The 23,917-nt window shown below is 50.1% G+C and overlaps 3 protein-coding genes across 3 annotated transcripts; 1 reads left to right on the forward strand and 2 right to left on the reverse strand.

Annotated features, from left to right (window-relative positions):
* Positions 1 to 589: 589 nt before the first annotated feature.
* On the reverse strand, positions 590 to 898 carry LOC309449209 (feather keratin 1-like; the record flags this gene model as incomplete). The annotated part of the gene is made up of 1 exon (XM_082071174.1): positions 590 to 898. The coding sequence occupies one exon, from the start codon at positions 896 to 898 to the stop codon at positions 590 to 592; it is 309 nt and encodes a 102-aa protein (XP_081927300.1).
* Positions 899 to 4,557: 3,659 nt separating this feature from the next.
* On the forward strand, positions 4,558 to 4,866 carry LOC309449204 (feather keratin 1-like; the record flags this gene model as incomplete). The annotated part of the gene is made up of 1 exon (XM_082071169.1): positions 4,558 to 4,866. One exon carries the CDS (start codon positions 4,558 to 4,560, stop codon positions 4,864 to 4,866), a length of 309 nt encoding a protein of 102 aa, XP_081927295.1.
* An 11,920-nt stretch (positions 4,867 to 16,786) lies between these two features.
* Positions 16,787 to 17,095, reverse strand: LOC309449208 (feather keratin 1-like; the record flags this gene model as incomplete). The annotated part of the gene is made up of 1 exon (XM_082071173.1): positions 16,787 to 17,095. The coding sequence occupies one exon, from the start codon at positions 17,093 to 17,095 to the stop codon at positions 16,787 to 16,789; it is 309 nt and encodes a 102-aa protein (XP_081927299.1).
* Positions 17,096 to 23,917: the final 6,822 nt, after the last annotated feature.

A 23,917-nucleotide genomic window follows, 5' to 3' on the forward strand; every position in this document is an offset into this window, starting at 1 on the left:
ATAAAGGAGAGGACAACCTAAAGCATGACTAAGCATACCCAAAGCAAACCTCTGTTAACAGTCAATGCAAAACCATCCCAAACAACCCCCTCCCAAATCCCAAGAAACTCGTGTCTCCTGGAATCCTATGGAGAGAATCTGCAGGGGAAGGAATGACACAGAGAAATGGGCTCAGATGCAGCAGCACTTTAATGACTCAAAAGATGAAAACAAGGTTGCTTTGAGTGGAGAGAGAACCAGGTGAAGATGAGAGTCTGAGCCTCATGGCTGTGGTGCACGTCCCACTAGAGCTCTATTTGCTGGAGTCACAGAGGGAGCAGGACCAGCAGGTCCTCCCTAGGCTGGCTTTGTGGGGCTCTCAGCCCAGGGGAGCACAGGAGAACAAGGAAACAAGAGGAACGGGAGACACTGGAAGAGGGAAAAGGTGGCATGGGCCGTGCTTCCTGAAAGCCCAGGCTGGCCCTGTTCTCTTGCAAGGGGTGTTGTGGTTGCTCAGCCCATCTGAAGCAAACAACCTGATGCTCTTTCCCCAGTTCAGTATCATCCTGTGTGTCCCTGGGGTCCTTCCCCAGGGCCATTTCCAGCAGCTTTAGCAGGGGAAACACCTCCTGGTGCCGCAGATGCCGCTGCCCAAGCCAGAGAGACCAAAGCCCCCGGAGTTGATGGGCACTCCCTGAGAGCTGAGGATGCTGCCAACGGCAGCGGAGGTGGAGGATCCCACGGCGGTGTTCTGCGGGAAGGAGCTGAGGATGGGGCCAGGCAGGGTCACCACCACGGGGGAGGGCTGGATGTAAACGTGGGAGTCCTGGCACTGCCTGACACAGGGCTCATTGCAGCTGTTGGCCAGCGGGGTTGGGCCAGAGGACTGGCAGGGCAGGCACGGGTTATAGCAGGACATGTCTTGTGGCTGGAGCTGCACCTGGGAGAGAGGGCAGAGGGAAACAAACAGAAGAGGCGCGTGAGGAGCAGCCTGTCTCTGCACTACAAGGGAGACAAGCCAAGGCAAGATGAAGGTGAGAGCTGGAGGCTGTGTAGGTGACCCACAGGTTTCTCGCTCCGTTCAGCCCAGAACTCCTTACCTAGAGAAACGAAGTCCAGGGCAATCCTTGCATAGCCTATCACTTACTTCACCAAAGTCCCAGACCCTCATCATGCAACATTGTCTGACCCCTTTTGTTACCCCAAAGAAGAATACCATGGACCAGCATAAGACAAAGGAGCAGGAATGGGCTGAGAAAATTAGAGGCAGAAGAGGAGGAGAAGTGAAAGGAGAAAGAGCTTCAGACTCACCTTGTTCCCAAGGAGATGGATATGAGAGGAGTGGATGAGAGAGTGAGGAGAAGGACCCACTTTTATACTGCTCCTGCACCGCCCCAGGCTGCACAGTCACTGCACGTGGGCAGTAATTTTCCAATAGACTCACCTCCAAAGCAAACTATCCTACCTAATGGCACAGGTTTAGGTTTGTTTCTGTCAATGCCACCATTTCATTTCCTCATTTCTGGCAGGACCACTAGGTCTCAGGGGCTCCTTTCAAGTATCCAGATGAAAAACCTGAGGATTTCCCCGGTAGGACCACTCCATGAGTGCTGGAGGATCTGTGCAGGTAGAGGGCATGGGTCTAGGGAAATAGGATTAATTTGCACCAAGGTACACATAAGCTCTCACCAATATAGTCCTCTCCTCTTTCCGTTGATTTGTTTGGCAGTGTTGCTCCCTCTCAAGGTAATCTCTGGAGGTTCTCAACCAATAGCTTCAGTAGGCTTATGGAATGAGAATGTTGCACTCTCTATGTTTTCTCAACAATCCCCATGGAGTTGCGTACCACCTTACTACATGAGGGGTGTGTTGGGGCTTGGGAGAACACCTTGTTCCTCCCATTCTCCTCGTGTTATGGTGCACTTTGGCCACACGCTCTCGACAATGACCAGCAGGAGACACTTTTCCAAAGCACAAAGACTGTGCTGTGAGCCCCCTGAACTGTGGCAGTGCCAGCGAGAAAGTCATGCTGAAGGCAATGGCCATTGGTGCTGCCTGCAGCTGTGCACTGATGTACAGCCCAGTGCTTGGAGATGGATTTCCTAGGTCAGGGATGGAGCTGCCCTGGCAGGGAATTCAGCCTTGCACAGGACATGGATGAACAGACAGCACACACTCCTGACTTGACCAAAATCCTGACGCACAACCAATCTAAAATTAGAGTGTGACTTGCCATGGGTGGAATAGAGTCTATCCCACGAAGCTTGCCTGCTGAAGGCACTCCCTTGGCCTTCTGGGATGCATCACAGCTATCTCTCTGTCTGCAGGGCAGGGAAGTGAATCGCCTGTTTGATGTGGTCTGAGAGGTGGTTTTGTACCCCAGGCACTTCTGGGCACATCTCCGCCCTGGGCATCCTCAGGGACATGGCACTGCAGGATCCTGACAGTTCTACTATGTTGGGGAAATTAAGGAAGTTTCCTTGCTTCTTTGATGGTGCTGGGTTTTTATCCAGCCCGAGGAGGCATTTGGGCTATGGGGAAGGATGTGCACTTAAGCCCTAATGCCTGGGAGAAGGCCAGATTTTCTGATCCATTTTGCTCCTCACAGCTGCCGCCATGGCATCGTCCCCACCATCTGACACATGAGGCTGAAGTCAGCATACCTGAAATCCAGGGACTCTAGTCTGCTACTCACTTTCTTCCCTGTCATCAGGTCTTGAACACTCAGTTTTTCCACTGTGATAGCTATGGCTGTCCTTAATTCCAACGTTCCAAACCAATTCTTCCCTCTTAGGGGCAAATGTACATCACCCGTCCTTTCACCATGATGGAATCAAGGGATATTGAGGTTGGAAGGAACTTCAGAAGATCTTCTAGTCCAGCCATCCCCACTGAAAGCACAGTCAGCCTTTGGAGGATGCTCAGGGCCAAGTCCTGTCAAGCTCTGAATACCTACAAGGATGGAGAAGCCATAACCTGTTTGTGACAACACCAGATGGTGCATGGCAACCCTCACACTAGCGAAGTATTTTCTGATGTTTCTCTGGAATTTCCCATATTGCAATAGGTGCCTATTAACACTTTTTCCTTCTCTGGAACAGGACTCAGGAGAGTCTGGCTCTTTGTTCAGGAGCTGGATGTTTAGATAGCAAATCCTGTAAGTAAATACCAATGCCAAAAACCCTTGCAGTACCTCTGCCTTTCCTATAACCCCTGTCCCCACTGAAGCTGCTCCATTCAGCCGTTGCACAAGCCTCCCTTTTGTTGCTGAATACCTGGAGAAAGACCTTCTTCTTACACTTCACATGATTTGCCTGGTTCAATGACATGTGGGCTTTGGCTTTCCTAACTCCAATCCTGCATAGTCAGACAACCTGGAAAATATTGTCCCCAGAGCAAAGGGCATCAAGGGGAAGACAGATGAAATCATTGGCAGAGCCTGGCCACCAGCAGATGCAATGGCCACTGACCGTTGGATCAAGCACAGAGAGAGGGAGGAGAGAGATGTGAGTGGAATGTCCTTAGTGAAGTGGAGTTGTTGGTTCCTCTGCAGACATGTGCAGCACAGGCCAGAGCTGGGCCTCTTCGTGCAAAGGGAGTTGCAAACAATTCACCACCCCAAGACAACATCCCCCACCAGCAATGGACCCCTGAAGAACTTAGGAGTCATCTTCTCCTGCACTGACAAGACACTGCCCAGGATATACTCGGATCGTAATCCCACCACATGAAAGGACTTGTGTGGCAGAATAAGCATGTCAGAAATGAGGAAGTTAAATGGCATCATTGATGAAAACTCAAACGCAACCAGTTCAATTAGGTCGGATATTCTGCTTTGGAGGTGAGTCTGTTGGAAAATTACTGCCACGTGCAGTGACTGTGGGCCTGAGGCGGTGCAGGAGCAGTATAAAAGTGGGTCCTTCTCCTCACTCTCTCATCCATTTCTCTTGCCTCCATCTCCTTGGGAACAAGGTGAGTCTGAAGCTCTTTCTTCTCCTCCCTATCCTCACTCCAGGATTTCAATGCACACTCTCTGTCCTATGCTGTGTCATGAAACTACTTATCACAGGAGAGGTATAGGAGCAGAAAATGGAACACAAAAATGGGATAGGGTTTGGACAAGCTGAGCTATCATCTAGGTGGTGAACTCCCTAGGCTTGGTTGCCCTTAGGAGGGATCTTTTGGATTGAGGGTAAGGTGAAAACTGTGGGCCTCACCTCTGCAATGCTTCCACCTCCCATCTCAAGTTTACGTGTCCATTTGTCCTACAATGAGTCCAAGAACCGATTATCATGGGAGAGGGAAGGGCTCAGAAGGTGTGACATAGAGAGAGGCTGTGCTTGGTTAGGTGTCTCCTGAGCTGTGGGCTAGGAAGGGATCTCCCCGGGCTTGGTTGCTACTGACCGGGTTATTTTGGGCTAAAAAGGAAGGTGAATCCCATAGACCTCCCTACACAGCCTCCAGCTCTCTTCTCCAGCTCGTGGTTCCCAATATTTTGGGGTGACAAGCTGCTCTTTATCATTCTTTGTGATTGTTTTCCTCTGCCCTCTCTCCCAGGTGCAGCTCCAGCCACAAGACATGTCCTGCTACAACCAGTGCCTGCCCTGCCAGCCCTGTGGCCCAACCCCGCTGGCCAACAGCTGCAATGAGCCCTGTGTCAGGCAGTGCCAGGACTCCCACGTTTACATCCAGCCCTCCCCCGTGGTGGTGACCCTGCCCGGCCCCATCCTCACTTCCTTCCCGCAGAACACCGCCGTGGGATCCTCCACCTCCGCTGCCGTTGGCAGCATCCTCAGCTCTCAGGGAGTGCCCATCAACTCTGGGGGCTTTGGTCTCTCTGGCTTGGGCAGCGGCATCTGCGGCACAAGGAGGTGTTTCCCCTGCTAAAACTGCTGATGATGGCCCTCAGGAAGGAACCAGAGACACACAACATGATACTGGACTGGAGACAGAGCATCGGGTTGTTGGTTTCAGATGGGCTGAGCAACCCCAGCACCCCTTGCAAAAGGACAGGGCCAGCCTGGGCTTTCAGAAAGCATGACCCATGCCACCTTTCCCCTCTTCCAGTGTCTCCTGTTCCTCTTGTGTCCTTGTTCTCCTGTGCTCCCCTGGGCTGTAGCCACACTAAGCCAGCCTAGGGAGGACCTGCTGGCCCTGCTCCCTCAGTGGAGCAGGCAGATAAATATCTGGCATGGTCTCCACCACAGCCATGGGTCACAGACTCCTGTCTGCCCCTGGTGCTCCTTGCACTGGGGTCTCCACTTGGGTCAACCTAATTTTCCTCTTTTGCCCCATTAAAGTTCTGCTGCATCGCAGCTCATGCCTGTGTGTCTTTCTTTCACCTGCAGATGCTCTCACATGATGCCCAGGGTCAGACCTGGTCTTCCGCTGTGGTTCTGGGAAGGGGTTGTTGAAAATGGTTTTGCAGTGGCTGTTAACACAGGCTTGCTGTGAGTGTGCTTAGCCTTACTTGGGGTCACCCTCTGCTTTCTAAACTTCACCACCCATCTGGGATTTGATAGAATTCTATGACAGAGTTCAACGACCATTGCTTCTCTAGAATGATTTTATACCTCCTACCAAAACATTCTCTACTCCACACTCAGTGAGCCTTGTGCCCCCATCCTCTCCTCCTCAGAGAGTTGCTCCAGCCTTCACACCATCCTGGCTCCGCAAATTGTACCACTTGGTCAAGGTCTTTCTTGCATGAGAGATGTCATCTGATGAGTGCTAAGCAGACTGGGAGCTTAGGTTTTTTGAAGGAACTTCGAGTAACATGATGTACTGACAGATATCCATGCCCACAGCAGGAAGGTTGTGTCACAGAGGCATCCAAAAATAAGTTTAGTCAGGCAATAAGCTCCAAACAGACTTTATTCTAACCAGAACTGTTTGCAAAACAACAACAACAAATGGGGTTCATCCAAAATTTTTCAGCACTCCCACAACATCATAAAACTGCTTCTAATACCAGTTAGGAATTGATTACTACACAGCGGACTCAAACTCAAGGATGTCAGATCCCAATACTCTAGAGTGATGACTCAAAATGTGCATCTTCCCAAACCATTAGAAAGTGAGCCTCTCAAGAGTACCCAGATTGCTTTCGAGTTTGGCGAGGTGTCTCGGTCCCCAAGGAAAGTTCCTTAGATGGCCAGTCTAAGTAGGAGAGTCTTCGCACACCCACTGCTGCTGTTTCTACTTAATGAAAACAAGAGCAGCTACAGAACATCATGGACATCTGCAAGAAAAGGCCCAGTTTACACTTTACTGGGAAGAACCCAATTTATTTGGGCAAAATAATGCCTTCAAGGCTGGCATGAAGTGGCTAGAGAGTGTAAAAAATATCTACAGCGAAACAAAACAAAGGCCTGTCTGAGGTCAATGCAAGGATCGAAAGAGAAGCAGAGAAAGGCAGAATCACCTCCCTCTGGCCCCACTTCTTTTTTTGCAGCCCAATATACAATTGACTTTCTGGGCTGTGAGCAGATTCCTTGCTGATGTCCAGGTTTTCATCCACTAGTACCCCTAATTCCTTCTCCACAGGGCTACAATGAATCCCTTCATCCCCCAGCCTGCATTGATACCCGGGGCTGGCCCACCCCATTTGCAGGACCTTGCACTGGGCCTTATCGAACCTCATGAGTTTCACATGGACCCACTTGTCAAGCTTCCAAAGTTGATCCCTTTTGATGCTTCAGCACTGCTGAGACCACAGCTGCCATGATGACTGTCCAGTTCATGGCTCCCCAGTATGAGACACACACAACCATACTGGTGAGAGTCCAGCAAGGAGCCACGGAGCCCATGAAGTGACTGGAACCCCCAAGGCAGGAGGACCTGTGAGAGGTGGGGTTGTTCACCCTGGAAGAGAGAAGTCCCCAGGACATGCTTCCTAGCAATGGGTAAAAGAGCTGATGGGAAGGAGTCAAGAACACAGAACCAGACACTCCTGAGTCATATCCAGTGGATGGATGAGAGGTCATGGGCACCTCTTGTAATACAGGAAATTCCACAGAAACATCAGAAAATACTTTGTTAGTGTGAGGGTGGTCAAGCACCATCTGGGTTTGCCACAGACATGTTGTGGCTTCTGCATCCTTGTAGATATTCAGAGTTTGACAGGACTTGGCCCTGAGCATCCTCCAAAGGCTGACTGTGCTTTTACCTGGGCTGGTCAGACTAGGCTATCTCTTGAGGTCCTTTCTAATGTCAAGGATCCTGTGATTCTGTCATGGGGAAAGGATGGGTGATGCACAGCTTCCCCTAAGAGGGAAGAAGTGATCAGGAACATTGGAATCAAGGGAAGCCTTGATTTTCAGAGTGGGGAAACACTGGAGTTCACAACTTGATGGCAGGGTGGAGCAAGTAGCAGAATAGAGCCCTTGGACTTGAGACATGCTGACTTCAGCCTAGTTAGGCAGCTGGTAGGGAGGATGCCATAGTGGCAGCTGTGAAGCACAAAAGAGTTCAGAAAAGCTGGCAGCACCTCAGGGACCTCGTGGTCCAAGAGCAAGAAGTGTCCAGCCACTTACTCAGGAAAACAAGCAGACATCTCAGCAGACTGGCTTTGGCTAAGTGGATCAGTGTGCTGATTTGACTGAAAATGAGCTAATTTTCTTCATGCAGTTAGAAAACTTTCTTCTTCATAGCTAGCACAGTCATTACTTGGACTTGGTTTCAGAAAAAGAGATAACATCCCAGCACAGAGTTAATGTTTTTAATTGCTCTGGTCTGAGAACAAAGGACATTTTGAGCACTCTGCCCATGGGTGTGAGGCAGCGAGGAAGGGGGGATGGATGGGGCAGAGCTTGACTGACATTCAGACTGCACAGTAAGAGTATTTGAGCCCATTAATGTCAGGCTTCATAGTCAAGGAGTCAGGACCTTCTGGTTTCTCCCTCTCTCTTGCTTACCCTGGGGTGCAGCCAGGGCAGTTTGCTTCAGGAAGTTTAGTTCAGCATTTTGCTGTTTTGCAGAGGCCTCTGAGCCTTTCTGGCATTTTTCTCTTTCTTCTCTCTTTGGGATCAGCTGTTGGAACCAAGTTGCTTCCTGGGACTGGCTGCTCAGTGTGCAAGGAATTCATCGAGGAATTGTGTTGATTATATTTTATTTCTATTTTATATATAAATTTACTAGTAGTGTATTAGTATTTTATAATTTTATTAAATTGTGTTTTTCTCAATCCGAGTTTTTCCCTTCTCTTTTGATTTTCTCCCCTATTGGGGTGTAGGGGAAAGGGGGTGAGTGAGCAGCTACCATGGTTGTGTTGAAGCTCGGGATAAACCATGACAGGTAGTCAAGAAGATGCACCACAATCAAAAGGCAAAATTCCAGAGGTGGAAGGAGGGAAAAGCTGCTAAGGAGGAATGTGGAAATAATTCCTAGGTATGTTGGGCCACTGCTAGAAAAGCCAAAGTTCAGCGTGCTTTGAGTCTTGCAAGGGGCACCAAGAGCCCCTTAGTAGGCATAATTACATTTATACAGTCCTAAAATTCCATTTGGCCCTTTGTAAGGCAACTGCAAGGCTGATGTAGACCCTGGTAAAATGAGTTGGACATCCCTGATCTAAACCATCTAGAGGACAGGGCCACCAGAGGCTCCTGGCATTCAAGCAGTACAAAAAGTAAGTCCTGCATCTAAAGAATAAGAATGTCTTGCATCAGTATGGACTGTGGACTGAACTATGATCTTAGAGGCCTCAACCCTCCTTAGGGTAGATGTGCCTTTAGGGCTTGATCATCTCTGAGGAGAGACTCAATGGTGGAAGGGAACAGAAACGAAGGTTTCATATTCATGACCAGAGACCAGCCTGTGGTAGGGACTTTCCTGAATGCTTTCTGGAGGGAAAGAAAGGGTTGTGGAATGGATGCCCCCACCAGCTGAGACTCATTCCTGGGTCTCACACTATATATCTTGTCCTGGGCTTCCGTATGTCTCCTTTCCTATGCCTCAAAGGCCTTCTCAGCTTGGAGCACATCCCAATACCGTTGAAGGGGCATGAAGCTTCCGTCATCCCCTCAGTGAGTGAGGGCTGTCAGGACCCTGCAGTGCCATGTGCTGGGGATGCTCAGGGACTGGATGGGATCCGAAGGGACCTGGGTAGAAAAACAGCTCTGAGACAATTTCAAAGAGGCAATATGCTTCCCTGCCCTGCAGACATGGAGTCAGCTGGGACGCATCCCAGCAGGCCAAGGGAGTGTCTTCAGCAGGCAAGCTACCTGGGATAGACTCTCCCTACCCATGCTGAGTCACACTCTAGTTTTCGATTGGCCATGTGTCAGGCTTCTGGTGTGAGTCCAAGCCAGGAGTGCATGCTGTCTGCAGGCCTGTATCCCACACAGGGATAAATTCCCCTGAGGCCAGGGCAGCTCCATCCCAGCCCCAGGAAAACCAGCTCTGACCACTGGGCTGGACCCGAGTACACAGCTCCTGGAAGCCCTAATGGCCTTTGGTCTCAGTGTGACCTTCTTGCCGGCAATCCCACAGCTCAAGAGGCTCACGGGGTGGCCAGTGTTTGGAAAAGTGCCCAGATCATTGCGTCTCTAGCTAATCAGGTCCAAAGTGTGCAGCCAAAGTGCATTGTGGTGTGAGGAGAGTGGGAGGAATAAGACATTGTCATAAGCTTCTAAATGCCCCTCATTTGTCAGGAAAAAACCTGCTCCATGGGGCTCTACATACAGCATATTTTTGGCAGCTACTGATGTTTTATCACACAAGAAATCCTTGCGCTTCTCATATGGTACTTGAAATGAGCGGCTGTGGCCTGGAGCACATGGCAGAAATGCGGAATTGAAATGGGAGCGTTGACAGAAACAAAAACACAACCTATGTCATTAATTAGGATATTTTGCTTTGGAAGTGAGTCTGTTGGAAAATTACTGCCCGCGTGCAGTGACTGTGGGCCTGGGGCGGTGCAGGAGCAGTATAAAAGTGGGTCCTGCACCTCACTCTCGCATCCACTCCTCTCGCCTCCCTCTTCTTGGAACTGAGGTGAGTCGGACAACCATTCTCCTCCTCTTCCTCCTCCTCCTCTGGGGTTTCTTTGTCCCTTTGTCCCATGCAGGGTGTTGAGGCGGCTCGCCATGGGAGCAGACAGGAGGCAGAACCTGTGACAAGGAGAGACTGAAGTGTCTCCTGAGCTATGGGCTACATGGGGATCTCCCTGGTCAATCTTGGCAGGGGTTGTATGAAGGAAAAGCCTGTGGGTCACCTACACAGCCTCCAACTCTCATCTCCAGTTTGTTCCTTGGCTCTCTCATAGTTGGGAGAAAGGCTGATACGATGCCATCCCTCACGCTCTGCCTTCCCCTGCCCTCTCTCCCAGGTGCAGCTCCAGCCACAAGACATGTCCTGCTACAACCCGTGCCTGCCCTGCCAGCCCTGCGGCCCAACCCCGCTGGCCAACAGCTGCAATGAGCCCTGTGTCCAGCAGTGCCAGGACTCCAGAGTTGTCATTGAGCCCCCAGCTGTGGTGGTGACCCTGCCCGGCCCCATCCTCACTTCCTTCCCGCAGAACACCGCCGTGGGATCCTCCACCTCCGCTGCCGTTGGCAGCATCCTCAGCTCTCAGGGAGTGCCCATCAACTCCGGGGGCTTTGGTCTCTCTGGCTTGGGCAGCGGCATCTGTGGCACCAGGAGGTGTTTCCCCTGCTAAAGCTGCTGGTGATGGCCGTGGGGAAGGAAACCAGGGACCCAAAAGACAGGGCTGGACTGGAGACAAATCATCAGGTTGTTGCTTTGAGGTGGGCTGAGCAACCCCAGCACCCTTTGCAAAAAGACAGGACCAGCCTGGGCTCTCAGAAAGCATGGCCCATGCTGCCTTTCCCCTCTTCCAGTGTCTCCCATTTTTTTGTGTCCTTGTTCTCCTGTGCTCCCCTGGGCTGTGAGTCCCACAAAGCCAGCCTAGGGAGGACCTGATGGCCCTGCTCCCTCTGTGGGACAGGCAGGTGGACACCCGGCTGGATGTGCATCACAGCCATGGGTCACATACTCCTGTCTGCCCCCGGTGTTCTGGGTACTGGAGCTGCCCCTCAGAACCACCTTCTTTTGTTTTCTTTTTGACTCATTAAAGTTCTTCTGCATCCCAGACCATGCCTTTGTTTCATCCTGCTCAGGACTGGTTATTGGATCAGGTTGTTGGAGAAGGTTGTGCAGTGATTGTCAACTAGTATGGTATTGACTATACTTAGTCATGACTTGGGTGTAGCCTCTGTTTTCTAAACATCTCTGTGTATGTGGGCTATACTGGGGTAGAACAACACAAGGCAGTTCAGTCACTACCATCACTTTGTTGAATACACCTTTTCTTTTTCCTTGGGAAGCTCAACATTGTGAAGCAAGTACTGAGGAGAAGGAGGAATTAATGGGGTATTGACAAGGCAGAGGCAATACTGTCCCAGGAAAGCCCAGGAGAACCTGTCCTAACGCCAGCCTTGAGAGGTAGAATTTTGGGGTGAGGGAAAGACCAGGTGGAAAAGAAAAGCTGGAGAACAGGAAGGGAAAATACTGCCACAGCATCTTTGGGAAAACTTGTCCCAAGACCTGGGGTGCACAGATCATACGATCTTCTAGTTGGTGCAGAGATGCCTTCTGCAATTTTTTCTTATCTTACTGTCATGGAGGCACCCCGAGGTTAGTTTAAGGGACAACAGGGTCCAAAACAACTTTTGTTAAACCGGTGAGAAACAGGGTTTTAACACTCCAAAAGTGACTTAAATACAGGTTCGGATATCAGTTGAGGAAAATTATTAAGGGGCAGCAACTAATACAACAGGCGGCCCACAGAGTGCATGCATGTGGCTTCACCAAAACAATGCTGGAGCCATCCCTGAGTCCCGGAGAAGTACACACTTGCCTAAACACAGTGTGGGATTATTTTTAAAGAGATGCACGTACTCGTAGTGAGTACAGGAAGTGTACACTCGCGATTCTGCGAGGGTAAATTTATAATACACTTTCAATCCTGCAAGGGTTAATTTACTTACATGTGCAAATGTGCACGGAATATTACACGTGCTATTGTGGAAGCACGGGAGGAAAACACACTCGCGATTGTGCGAGGAAATAATTTATACACGTGCTCGTATTGAGCACAGAAAGTTACGCGTGCAAATGTGCACAGAAAGTACACGTGCTTCTATTAAGCACGGAAAGTACGCGTGCAAATGTGCACAGAAAGTTACACGTGCAAATGTGCACGGAAGGAAAATACACCCGCGATTATGCGAGAATTAATTTTACATGTGCTCATGTGCACAAAAAGTATAAATATACTCGCAATCCTGCGAGAAGTTTTACTCACACCCGTGGCGGCAAGGCAAGCGCAGTCTCCATCCCGGGGAGAGGGGCTCTCGGCGTCAGCATCTTGATCATGCTCCGAGAGACCCACGACAATGGGCGGAGCCTCGACGAGAGTTCCGTTTTTATATTGGCTGATCAGATCTGACTGTAGACATTCTAGAAGCTTCTTTGCACCCCCACACTGGCTGTGGCTGCCCCTGAAGCCACCAAACATCCCCCACACTGGCTGCAGGTGCCCACGGCTCAGTGTCGCCTCAGCACTCCCTTTTCTTAATGGCCCTGGCCAGGGTGCTCTGCGGCCAAATAAAAGAAGCTGTTAGCCTCAAGTAGCAGAGAGAGAGGGGGATGTGCCTACTCCTTCCATACTGAAGGAGGGAGGGGGAGAGAGGGGGGTTTGCACTCTGCCACACTTACTCAGAGCATTCAGGACAGCTCCTGCACACTGCCTGTCTTCTCGCCTGAGAACCTAAGCTCCTTCGCCTCATTGCTGGACCTGTATCCAGTGGGCCAAGAAGGCACAAAAAGGCTGTCTTGGCATTATAGGATCACAGCATAATCAAGTTGCAAATGACCTTCAGAGATCATTGGTCTCAAGCCATGAGTGCCTGTCCTGGTTTTCTTTAAAACAAGACCAGTTTCTCTTGTAGTGAATTTTCCCCTCAGCTAAGTTCTTCTAAGTAACTGCACTTTTCTGAATTTGGCTGCATGTTTTTTGAGACTCTTCGCTCTGGAGCTGATAGCAGTAGCAACGACATGCAGGAGAGGCCCAGGTTTAGACTTATTGCTATAGCAGTCAAGGTTACTGATAAATTTTGCACGTCCCATAAGTGAGAGAGGTGTATTTGCAAGGAGGAGCAAAGAGAACAGGTGACTAAAATTGACAGAGTATTCCACCCCACACAAATCATACACCCTATAAGAGTGAGAGATCACAAGGGTCTCGTCCTCTTCGACCATGGTCGGTATCTGAAGAGGACCCTGCCTGTCGTGCCTGCTATCCTAGGCCTGGTTCCAGACCCTGCATCTCTGAATCCAGGTCTGGTTAACTGAGAAGTCCAGCCCAGGGCTTCTGGGTGCCTGCCCTGCAGCTGCGAGGGTGAAAAATCATGGACTCCACACAATCCAATATGAATTCAAGCAAAGCCATTTATTACAGAAACAAGCCTCCTTATATACGCAGTTATTTCCTGATCACACATCCATGCTACAAACATGCATTAACTGATTGGATATTGTCTATGTTCATGAGCTGTCCACGCACCCCAGTCTCACTGCTAATAGTTCTCTTGATGTAGAACTGCCTCACTCGCACAGCAGCTCCTGTTTTCAGCTTTCCGAGGTGGTCTTGAAATTCCTTTGGGCCTGGCTAGTTCAGTAACAAATCTCCATCTAACAGAAACCCATCCACACATTAATTTCAAGAAAATCCCTCAAATCTCCCACATGCAGCCACCGGAGTGACACCGGCTCCATGGTGGGAAACACTGCATTACCCCAGGAAATTCAAGACTGGTTTTGTATATTTTGTATTATTTTCTCTCTTTATTACTTGCATTAGTAAATCATTTTTAACTTTTCCAACTTGCAAATCTCTCTCCATTTTCCTCCTATTATCGTTTTTCTTAGTGGGGAGGCAGGGGGGTTAACAGAGACCATCTGCCACAGTTTATTGTCACCCCGCAGTAAACGGGAACCATGTCCAAGGAGGGTGACTGGACAATGTCCCTGGGAAACCTCTTTCACGGCCTGACCCACCTTTTCTGAAAACCATTTTCTTCCTACCAGGTACAAACCTCTCATGTCTGAACATGAGCTCATTGTCTCTAGTCCTCCAGCCACACACAGCCAGTGTTGAGCCTGGATCCGTCTTCTGTGGGACCTCACCACTGCTACTCCAAAGCTGCTCTTCATTCTCACAACGAATATTGTCTTCAGCAAGCCCCGTACCCTCAGCCACTGCTCCCCACACAAGTGCTCCAGCTCCTCACCATCCTGGAACACCTTCTGCTGAACACACTCGGCCAAGGTGTTTCTTGCATCACGTCTTTCTTGCATTACAGCAGCGTTGTAGGTGCTTCCGGGTGCTGAGAAGAGTGGGACAGTCACTACCCTGTATCTCCTATCTGAGGTCCTGGTCACCATGGCCAGGATGCTGATGAGTGTGCTTGGTGCCCAGGAACTGTGCTGGAGTTGCACCTGTGTTGCTGGCGTTACTGCAAAAGCACCTTTCCCTGGCCCTGCTGTTGGGCTGCTGCCTTTCAGGGCATGAGGGATTCATGGGGAAACAGGGCTGGTTCTATCTGGACATGCGTCATCTTGCCCAGCTGTGTTCTACAGCAGTTGAGCAGCTCCTTTCCTCATCTACAAGCCACTCTGAAGCCTTTGCTGCTGCTCACCATGCGGCTTTGGTGAAATTCTGAAAAGTCCTTTGAGACACTCAGCTTGCACCCGCTGCCTCTTCTCCTGCCGGTGCCTCTCCCTGCTCCCTCCCTCCAGAAACATTCCCAGGAAGCTCTGGGCACAGAACAGAAAGGAGCAAGATGAGGACAACATGCACTGCATGTGGGTCTCTGTGGTGTGTAGAACCCAGTCAGCATTAATCACCTACCAACTGTTCCCTTCATCCACTGTCCCAATAGTATGGGGGCAGATTTGGAAGAAAAGGAGTGCAAAATACCTTTGGGTCAAGATAAGGACACTCCTAGAGGGGAACTGAGAAAAAAAAAATGAAATAACAAGTGATGCAAAAGCAATCATCCACCACTTTGCAGCACCAGATCAATGCCTGAGCACCTTCTGAAGAACAAGTACTTTGAAAAGAATGGCCACAGTCGTTCACGTAAAAATCTTTGTGTTAACAACCACCGCCCAACCATCCCCAAGAACTCCTTCCCAGAATCACCGTGAGGAACATTTCCCTCAATGGGTATCTTGGGACAATGTCTGCAGGGAAAAGGATGACACAGAGGCTTGGACTGGGATGCAGAAGAACTTGCAGTTATCCCCAGCTTTACACCAGAGTCCACAAACCTCACATTAAATCAACGGTTTTAATTAATAGCAGTAAACATCGCACTTAAGAATGAGCAAGGACCCCAGGGGTATACACAAGAAAACACCCCCACATCGGTTTCTCTGGGAAGAGGGAGCTGAATTTCCTCATCCTCTCCACTAGACAGCTCCCCCAGCACTGTAAGGGCCCCAATGCCAGGACAAAACCCAGATCATTTGGTTCTATTAACATGTTCCCAACATCAGCAAAATCAAGAGATAAGCAGTGCAGTAAGCAAACTGCCTTTGCTGTACAGTGACCTGTAAATTGGTAACTGCTACAGCTAAAACCTGCTCAAATCAAAACTGCTGCTGTCTCAAACCCCACAGGAAGCACCAAAAAGACTGGAGTGAGGTGACCTTGTCTGGTCACCAGACGTCCACCAAGATGCTCTATCGCTTCCACCTCCTTCAGCAAGACATGGAGAATTACAGACATTCCAGAGTTGTAGGCTGAGATACAAGCAGTGTGAGTAAGAAATGCAGAGGCTATGTAGACAAGCAAAGCATAGTAAGAAAGATTTATTCCCTGTTTTCTATCAGGAGGTGATTTTCAGCCAATTCCTGCAAAGCAAGGCCAGAGTACATGTAGTGGTTGCTTTGAAAAATGAATGGACAAATATTGAATGACCCCTCCACTTCCTCCTTATTTCTCTTACAGTTCTTGCTCAGCACAGCGTCGTATGGTATCTAATGTCCCTTTGGTGACCCTTTCTGAGTCAGCTGTCCTGCAGATGTCCTGCCTGTGTCCCCTCCCAGGCTCTTGCCTAGCACCAGCCTATTGGCCTTTGGGAGTGCGGCCATCATCAGAACCGTTCCAGCTACAACTGCAAAGCACAGCATTATGAACACTGCTGTAGGGAAAGAGAATTCCATCCCAGTCAGAATAAACACAATTGTGCCAAAAGCCACCACACAACCACGCTAAAAACAGCCCTCCCAGTATCATTCTTGAAGACCATTCTTCTCCCTGGGCACCTTGGGAAAGCATCTGCACAGGAAAAGATGACACAGAGACATGAGCTCACGTGCAGAAGAACTTTAATGAGGCAAAAGAGGGAAAGAGGTGGATCGGAGTGGAGATCCTGGAGCAGGAAGCACCGGGGGCACACAGGAGTCTGTAACTCATGGCTGTGGAAGACATTGAACCAGGTCTCCGTCTGCCTGTCCCAGAGAGGGAGCAGGGCCAGCAGGTCCTCCCTAGGCTGACTTTGTGGGACTCACAGCCCAGGGGAGCACAAGAGAACAAAGACATAAAAAGGAAGAGGAGACACTGGATGACGGGAAAGGCAACATGGGTCGTGCTTTCTGAGAGCCCAGACTAGCCCAACTTTTTGCAAGAGATGCCAGGGTTGCTCAGCCCCTCTGAAACCAACAACCCAATTCTCCCTCCCAAGTCCAGTCCCATCTTGTGTGTCCCTGGGGGCCTTCCCCACGACCATCAACAGCAGCTTTAGCAGGGGAAACGCCTCCTCGTGCCACAGATGCCGCTGCCCAAGCCAGAGAGACCAAAGCCCCCGGAGTTGATGGGCACTCCCTGAGAGCTGAGGATGCTGCCAACGGCAGCGGAGGTGGAGGATCCCACGGCGGTGTTCTGCGGGAAGGAGCTGAGGATGGGGCCGGGCAGGGTCACCACCACGGGGGAGGGCTGGATGTAAACATTGGAGTCCTGGCACTGCCTGACACAGGGCTCATTGCAGCTGTTGGCCAGCGGGGTTGGGCCGCAGGGCTGGCAGGGCAGGCACGGGTTGTAGCAGGACATGTCTTGTGGCTGGAGCTGCACCTGGGAGAGAGGGCAGGGGGAAGAAGTACAGTGGAGATGAGTGAGGAGCTGCTTGTCACCCCACCATGAGCAAGACAAGGTATGGCCTGCAGACAAGAGCTGGACAATATATGGGGGGCACACACACTTTTCCTTCCCGTCAGGCAGCCCCACCATGAGCGATGAAACCCAAGGGGATCCCACCTTGCCCACAGCTCAAGGAGACACCTCAAACAATACACCACCATGTCACACTTTCTGACCAATTCCCTCTCGCACTACAAACATCCTCCAGACCCTGCATGGGACTAAAGGGCAGGAATGCAATGAGAAATCTTAAAGGAGGAGGAGGAGAAGGAGGTGCAGATAGGGCTTCATACTCACCTTGATCCCAAGGAGACGGAGGCAAGAGGAGTGGATGAGAGAGTCAGGAGAAGGACCCGCTTTTATACTGCTCCCGCACTGCCCCAGGATCACAGTCACTGCACGCGGGCAGTAATTTCCAGCAGACTCACTTCCAAAGCAGAGCATCATATGTAAAGTTTCTATTTTGGTGCCCATCAATGCTGTCATTTTGTTTCCTCATTTCTGACATGCCTGCTCTGCCATGCAGGCTTCTTTCATGTGCTGGCTTGAGATGCCTCAGTGGAATGAGAGCAAACAGTGTCTTGGCAGAAGTTTGTAACTATATCATAAAACTTTACAAGTCTTCAAGAACAAAAGTTAAAACAGTGTTACCTTTAAGTGTCCAGAATAAAGATAGAAGGAAAGAGAGAGAGAAAGAGGAATAGAAGGAAGAGAGAGAAAGAGAAAGAGAAAGAGAAAGAGAAAGAGAAAGAGAAAGAGAAAGAGAAAGAGAAAGAGAAAGAGAAAGAGAAAGAGAAAGAGAAAGAGAAAGAGAAAGAGAAAGAGAAAGAGAAAGAGAAAGAGAAAGAGAAAGAACGATTTTAATATCAGAAGGAAGGGAACATTTCTCCACTTGTCGGTCTGACAGTCTCTGTAGCTGTCCTGGTGGTGAGTGGGATGAAATTTCATTAATGCCACACAGCACTCTGCACAAAGGTGTCTCTAGTTAGGAGTTTTATGCTTCAGTCCATTCACATCCAAGAGAAGACTGGGCAGCTCATCTCCTCCCTCTGCTCGTCCTTCATGCTAAATAAGGAGATTATTCAAGAAATACGTGGGTGGTCTCAGAAAACAGAACTCCTTTGGGTAGTGTGTTCAAAGGGCCAGGGGTCAGCACCAGGGAGAGACTTGAAGGGTGGAAGAGAACAGACACACAAACTTCATCGTCCTGGCCAAACAGACTGGGCGGTGCTGAGGAGCTCTCCAGAATTGTCAGTAAAAAGAAGGAACAAAAGCATTGCAGAAATCTCCACTCCACCTGGGACTCATCCCTGGGTCTCAGTGAGGTGCAGAGTGACCTTAACACTTGAGGTTATAAGGGAGGTATGTATTTATTTACGACGCCGGACAAATGGGGAATCATTTCACCTAATACGTGCATAAAATTACAGTAGCTGGGAATTTGGTTAAATGCAGTGAAGCGTTACATATTCATGAAAGTTTTAGGAACGTCTGTACATATGCATAACCTGTCCCCAAGAAGGCGGTTCATATTACAAAGAGTTCAGGAGACCATTTCCACAGTCTCCACCTCCGGCTCCTCCTGTTGCAGCTGAGCAGTGATCGTGAATCCCGGTCCTCTTCTGTGTACACGGTCACCTTTGGTCCGGTGTGATGAGTTGGTTGGGACTCAGACTGCTGAGTTGGTAAAAACTGGTGGAGCTCCTGTCCTTGCCCAAGTTTCTGTTATCTAGTTCACCCAAGAATGCATCAAGGATGCACCCAAGGATTATCATTTTTGCAAGGCATTAGTGAAGTCCTGTTTTTCGTACAATAAGTTAGACAGAGCTAAGCAAGGCTGGGCAATAGTGATGTGGGTTAAAGGGTTAGCTCTCTAAGTGTCTTTAGTGACCTGGGGTAGGGTTAGTTCTCCAGTGTCAGTTCGTTAAGTGTTAGTTAATTGTCAATTCCCTGTATCACCAGGAAAAACATCTCCTGGCGTTAGGGTATCAGCAGGCCTCCCCTCCACTGCCCCAAAGCCCTCCTCTTGCTGGGGCACCAACCAGTACCATTGGAGAGGCAAAGAAACCTCCCCAAACTACCCAGCGAGTGAGGGCTGTCAGGACCCGGCAGTGGCATGTGCTGGGGATGCTCAGGGACTGGATGGGATCCAAAGGGACCTGGGTAGAAAAACAGCTCTGAGACAACTACAAAGAGGCGAAGCACTTCCCTGCCCTGCAGACATGGAGTCAGCTGGGACGCATCCCAGCAGGCCAAGGGAGTGCCTTCAGCAGGCAAGCTACCTGGGATAGACTCTCCCTACCCATGCTGAGTCACACTCTAGTTTTCGATTGGCCGTGTGTCAGGCTTCTGGTGTGAGTCCAAGCCAGGAGTGCATGCTGTCTGCAGGCCTGTATCCCACACAGGGATAAATTCCCCTGAGGCCAGGGCAGCTCCATCCCAGCCCCAGGAAAACCAGCTCTGACCACTGGGCTGGACCCGAGTACACAGCTCCTGGAAGCCCTAATGGCCTTTAGTCTCAGTGTGACCTTCTTGCCGGCACTCCCACAGCTCAAGGGGCTCACAGGGTGGCCAGTGTTTGGAAAAGTGCCCAGATCATTGCGTCTCTAGCTGATCAGGTCCAAAGTGTGCAGCCAAAGTGCATTGTGGTGTGAGGAGAGTGGGAGGAATAAGACATTGTCATGAGCCCCTAAATGCCCCTCATTTGTCAGGAAAAAACCTGCTCCATGGGGCTCTACATACAACATATTTTTGGCAGCTACTGATGTTTTATCACACAAGAAATCCTTGCGCTTCTCATATGGTACTTGACATGAGCGGCTGTGGCCTGGAGGGCATGGCAGAAATGCGGAATTGAAATGGGAACGTTGACAGAAACAAAAACACAACCTATGTCATTAATTAGGATATTTTGCTTTGGAAGTGAGTCTGTTGGAAAATTACTGCCCGCGTGCAGTGACTGTGGGCCTGGGGCGGTGCAGGAGCAGTATAAAAGTGGGTCCTGCACCTCACTCTCGCATCCACTCCTCTCGCCTCCCTCTTCTTGGAACTGAGGTGAGTCGGACAACCATTCTCCTCCTCTTCCTCCTCCTCCTCTGGGGTTTCTTTTTCCTTTGTCCCATGCAGGGTGTTGAGGCTGCTCGCCATGGGAGCAGACAGGGGGCAGAACCTGTGACAAGGAGAGACTGAAGTGTCTCCTGAGCTATGGGCTACATGGGGATCTCCCTGGTCAATCTTGGCAGGGGTTGTATGAGGGAAAAGCCTGTGGGTCACCTACACAGCCTCCAACTCTCATCTCCAGTTTGTTCCTTGGCTCTCTCATGGTTGGGAGAAAGGCTGATACTATGCAATCCCTCATGCCCTGCCTCCCCCTGCCCTCTCTCCCAGGTGCAGCTCCAGCCACAAGACATGTCCTGCTACAACCCGTGCCTGCCCTGCCAGCCCTGCGGCCCAACCCCGCTGGCCAACAGCTGCAATGAGCCCTGTGTCCAGCAGTGCCAGGACTCCAGAGTTGTCATTGAGCCCCCAGCTGTGGTGGTGACCCTGCCCGGCCCCATCCTCACTTCCTTCCCGCAGAACACCGCCGTGGGATCCTCCACCTCCGCTGCCGTTGGCAGCATCCTCAGCTCTCAGGGAGTGCCCATCAACTCCGGGGGCTTTGGTCTCTCTGGCTTAGGCAGTGGCATCTGTGGCACAAGGAGGTGTTTCCCCTGCTAAAGCTGCTGGTGATGGCCGTGGGGAAGGAAACCAGGGACCCAAAAGACAGGGCTGGACTGGAGACAAATCATCAGGTTGTTGCTTTGAGGTGGGCTGAGCAACCCCAGCACCCTTTGCAAAAAGACAGGACCAGCCTGGGCTCTCAGAAAGCATGGCCCATGCTGCCTTTCCCCTCTTCCAGTGTCTCCCATTTTTTTGTGTCCTTGTTCTCCTGTGCTCCCCTGGGCTGTGAGTCCCACAAAGCCAGCCTAGGGAGGACCTGATGGCCCTGCTCCCTCTGTGGGACAGGCAGGTGGACACCCGGCTGGATGTGCATCACAGCCATGGGTCACATACTCCTGTCTGCCCCCGGTGTTCTGGGTACTGGAGCTGCCCCTCAGAACCACCTTCTTTTGTTTTCTTTTTGACTCATTAAAGTTCTTCTGCATCCCAGACCATGCCTTTGTTTCATCCTGCTCAGGACTGGTTATTGGATCAGGTTGTTGGAGAAGGTTGTGCAGTGATTGTCAACTAGTATGGTATTGACTATACTTAGTCATGACTTGGGTGTAGCCTCTGTTTTCTAAACATCTCTGTGTATGTGGGCTATACTGGGGTAGAACAACACAAGGCAGTTCAGTCACTACCATCACTTTGTTGAATACACCTTTTCTTTTTCCTTGGGAAGCTCAACATTGTGAAGCAAGTACTGAGGAGAAGGAGGAATTAATGGGGTATTGACAAGGCAGAGGCAATACTGTCCCAGGAAAGCCCAGGAGAACCTGTCCTAACGCCAGCCTTGAGAGGTAGAATTTTGGGGTGAGGGAAAGACCAGGTGGAAAAGAAAAGCTGGAGAACAGGAAGGGAAAATACTGCCACAGCATCTTTGGGAAAACTTGTCCCAAGACCTGGGGTGCACAGATCGTACGATCTTCTAGTTGGTGCAGAGATGCCTTCTGCAATTTTTTCTTATCTTACTGTCATGGAGGCACCCCGAGGTTAGTTTAAGGGACAACAGGGTCCAAAACAACTTTTGTTAAACCGGTGAGAAACAGGGTTTTAACACTCCAAAAGTGACTTAAATACAGGTTCGGATATCAGTTGAGGAAAATTATTAAGGGGCAGCAACTAATACAACAGGCGGCCCACAGAGTGCATGCATGTGGCTTCACCAAAACAATGCTGGAGCCATCCCTGAGTCCCGGAGAAGTACACACTTGCCTAAACACAGTGTGGGATTATTTTTAAAGAGATGCACGTACTCGTAGTGAGTACAGGAAGTGTACACTCGCGATTCTGCGAGGGTAAATTTATAATACACTTTCAATCCTGCAAGGGTTAATTTACTTACATGTGCAAATGTGCACGGAATATTACACGTGCTATTGTGGAAGCACGGGAGGAAAACACACTCGCGATTGTGCGAGGAAATAATTTATACACGTGCTCATATTGAGCCCAGAAAGTTACGCGTGCAAATGTGCACAGAAAGTACACGTGCTTCTATTAAGCACGGAAAGTACGCGTGCAAATGTGCACGGAAAGTTACACGTGCAAATGTGCACGGAAGGAAAATACACCCGCGATTATGCGAGGATTAATTTTACATGTGCTCATGTGCACAAAAAGTATAAATATACTCGCAATCCTGCGAGAAGTTTTGCTCACACCCGTGGCGGCAAGGCAAGCGCAGTCTCCATCCCGGGGAGAGGGGCTCTCGGCGTCAGCATCTTGATCGTGCTCCGAGAGACCCACGACAATGGGCGGAGCCTTGACGAGAGTTCCGTTTTTATATTGGCTGATCAGATCTGACTGTAGACATTCTAGAAGCTTCTTTGCACCCCCACACTGGCTGTGGCTGCCCCTGAAGCCACCAAACATCCCCCACACTGGCCGCAGGTGCCCACGGCTCAGTGTCGCCTCAGCACTCCCTTTTCTTAATGGCCCTGGCCAGGGTGCTCTGCGGCCAAATAAAAGAAGCTGTTAGCCTCAAGTAGCAGAGAGAGAGGGGGATGTGCCTACTCCTTCCATACTGAAGGAGGGAGGGGGAGAGAGGGGGGTTTGCACTCTGCCACACTTACTCAGAGCATTCAGGACAGCTCCTGCACACTGCCTGTCTTCTCGCCTGAGAACCTAAGCTCCTTCGCCTCATTGCTGGACCTGTATCCAGTGGGCCAAGAAGGCACAAAAAGGCTGTCTTGGCATTATAGGATCAGAGCATAATCAAGTTGCAAATGACCTTCAGAGATCATTGGTCTCAAGCCATGAGTGTCTGTCCTGGTTTTCTTTAAAACAAGACCAGTTTCTCTTGTAGTGAATTTTCCCCTCAGCTAAGTTCTTCTAAGTAACTGCACTTTTCTCAATTTGGCTGCATGTTTTTTGAGACTCTTCGCTCTGGAGCTGATAGCAGTAGCAACGACATGCAGGAGAGGCCCAGGTTTAGACTTATTGCTGTAGCAGTCAAGGTTACTGATAAATTTTGCACGTCCCATAAGTGAGAGAGGTGTATTTGCAAGGAGGAGCAAAGAGAACAGGTGACTAAAATTGACAGAGTATTCCACCCCACACAAATCATACACCCTATAAGAGTGAGAGATCACAAGGGTCTCGTCCTCTTCGACCATGGCCGGCATCTGAAGAGGACCCTGCCTGTCGTGCCTGCTATCCTAGGCCTGGTTCCAGACCCTGCATCTCTGAATCCAGGTCTGGTTAACTGAGAAGTCCAGCCCAGGGCTTCTGGGTGCCTGCCCTGCAGCTGCGAGGGTGAAAAATCATGGACTCCACACAATCCAATATGAATTCAAGCAAAGCCATTTATTACAGAAACAAGCCTCCTTATATACGCAGTTATTTCCTGATCACACATCCACGCTACAAACATGCATTAGCTGATTGGATATTGTCTATGTTCATGAGCTGTCCACGCACCCGAGTCTCACTGCTAATAGTTCTCTTGATGTAGAACTGCCTCACTCGCACAGCAGCTCCTGTTTTCAGCTTTCCGAGGTGGCCTTGAAATTCCTTTGGGCCTGGCTAGTT

This window comes from Streptopelia decaocto, assembly GCF_964273445.1.
Source record: "Streptopelia decaocto genome assembly, chromosome: 22".
Lineage (NCBI taxonomy): Eukaryota > Metazoa > Chordata > Aves > Columbiformes > Columbidae > Streptopelia > Streptopelia decaocto.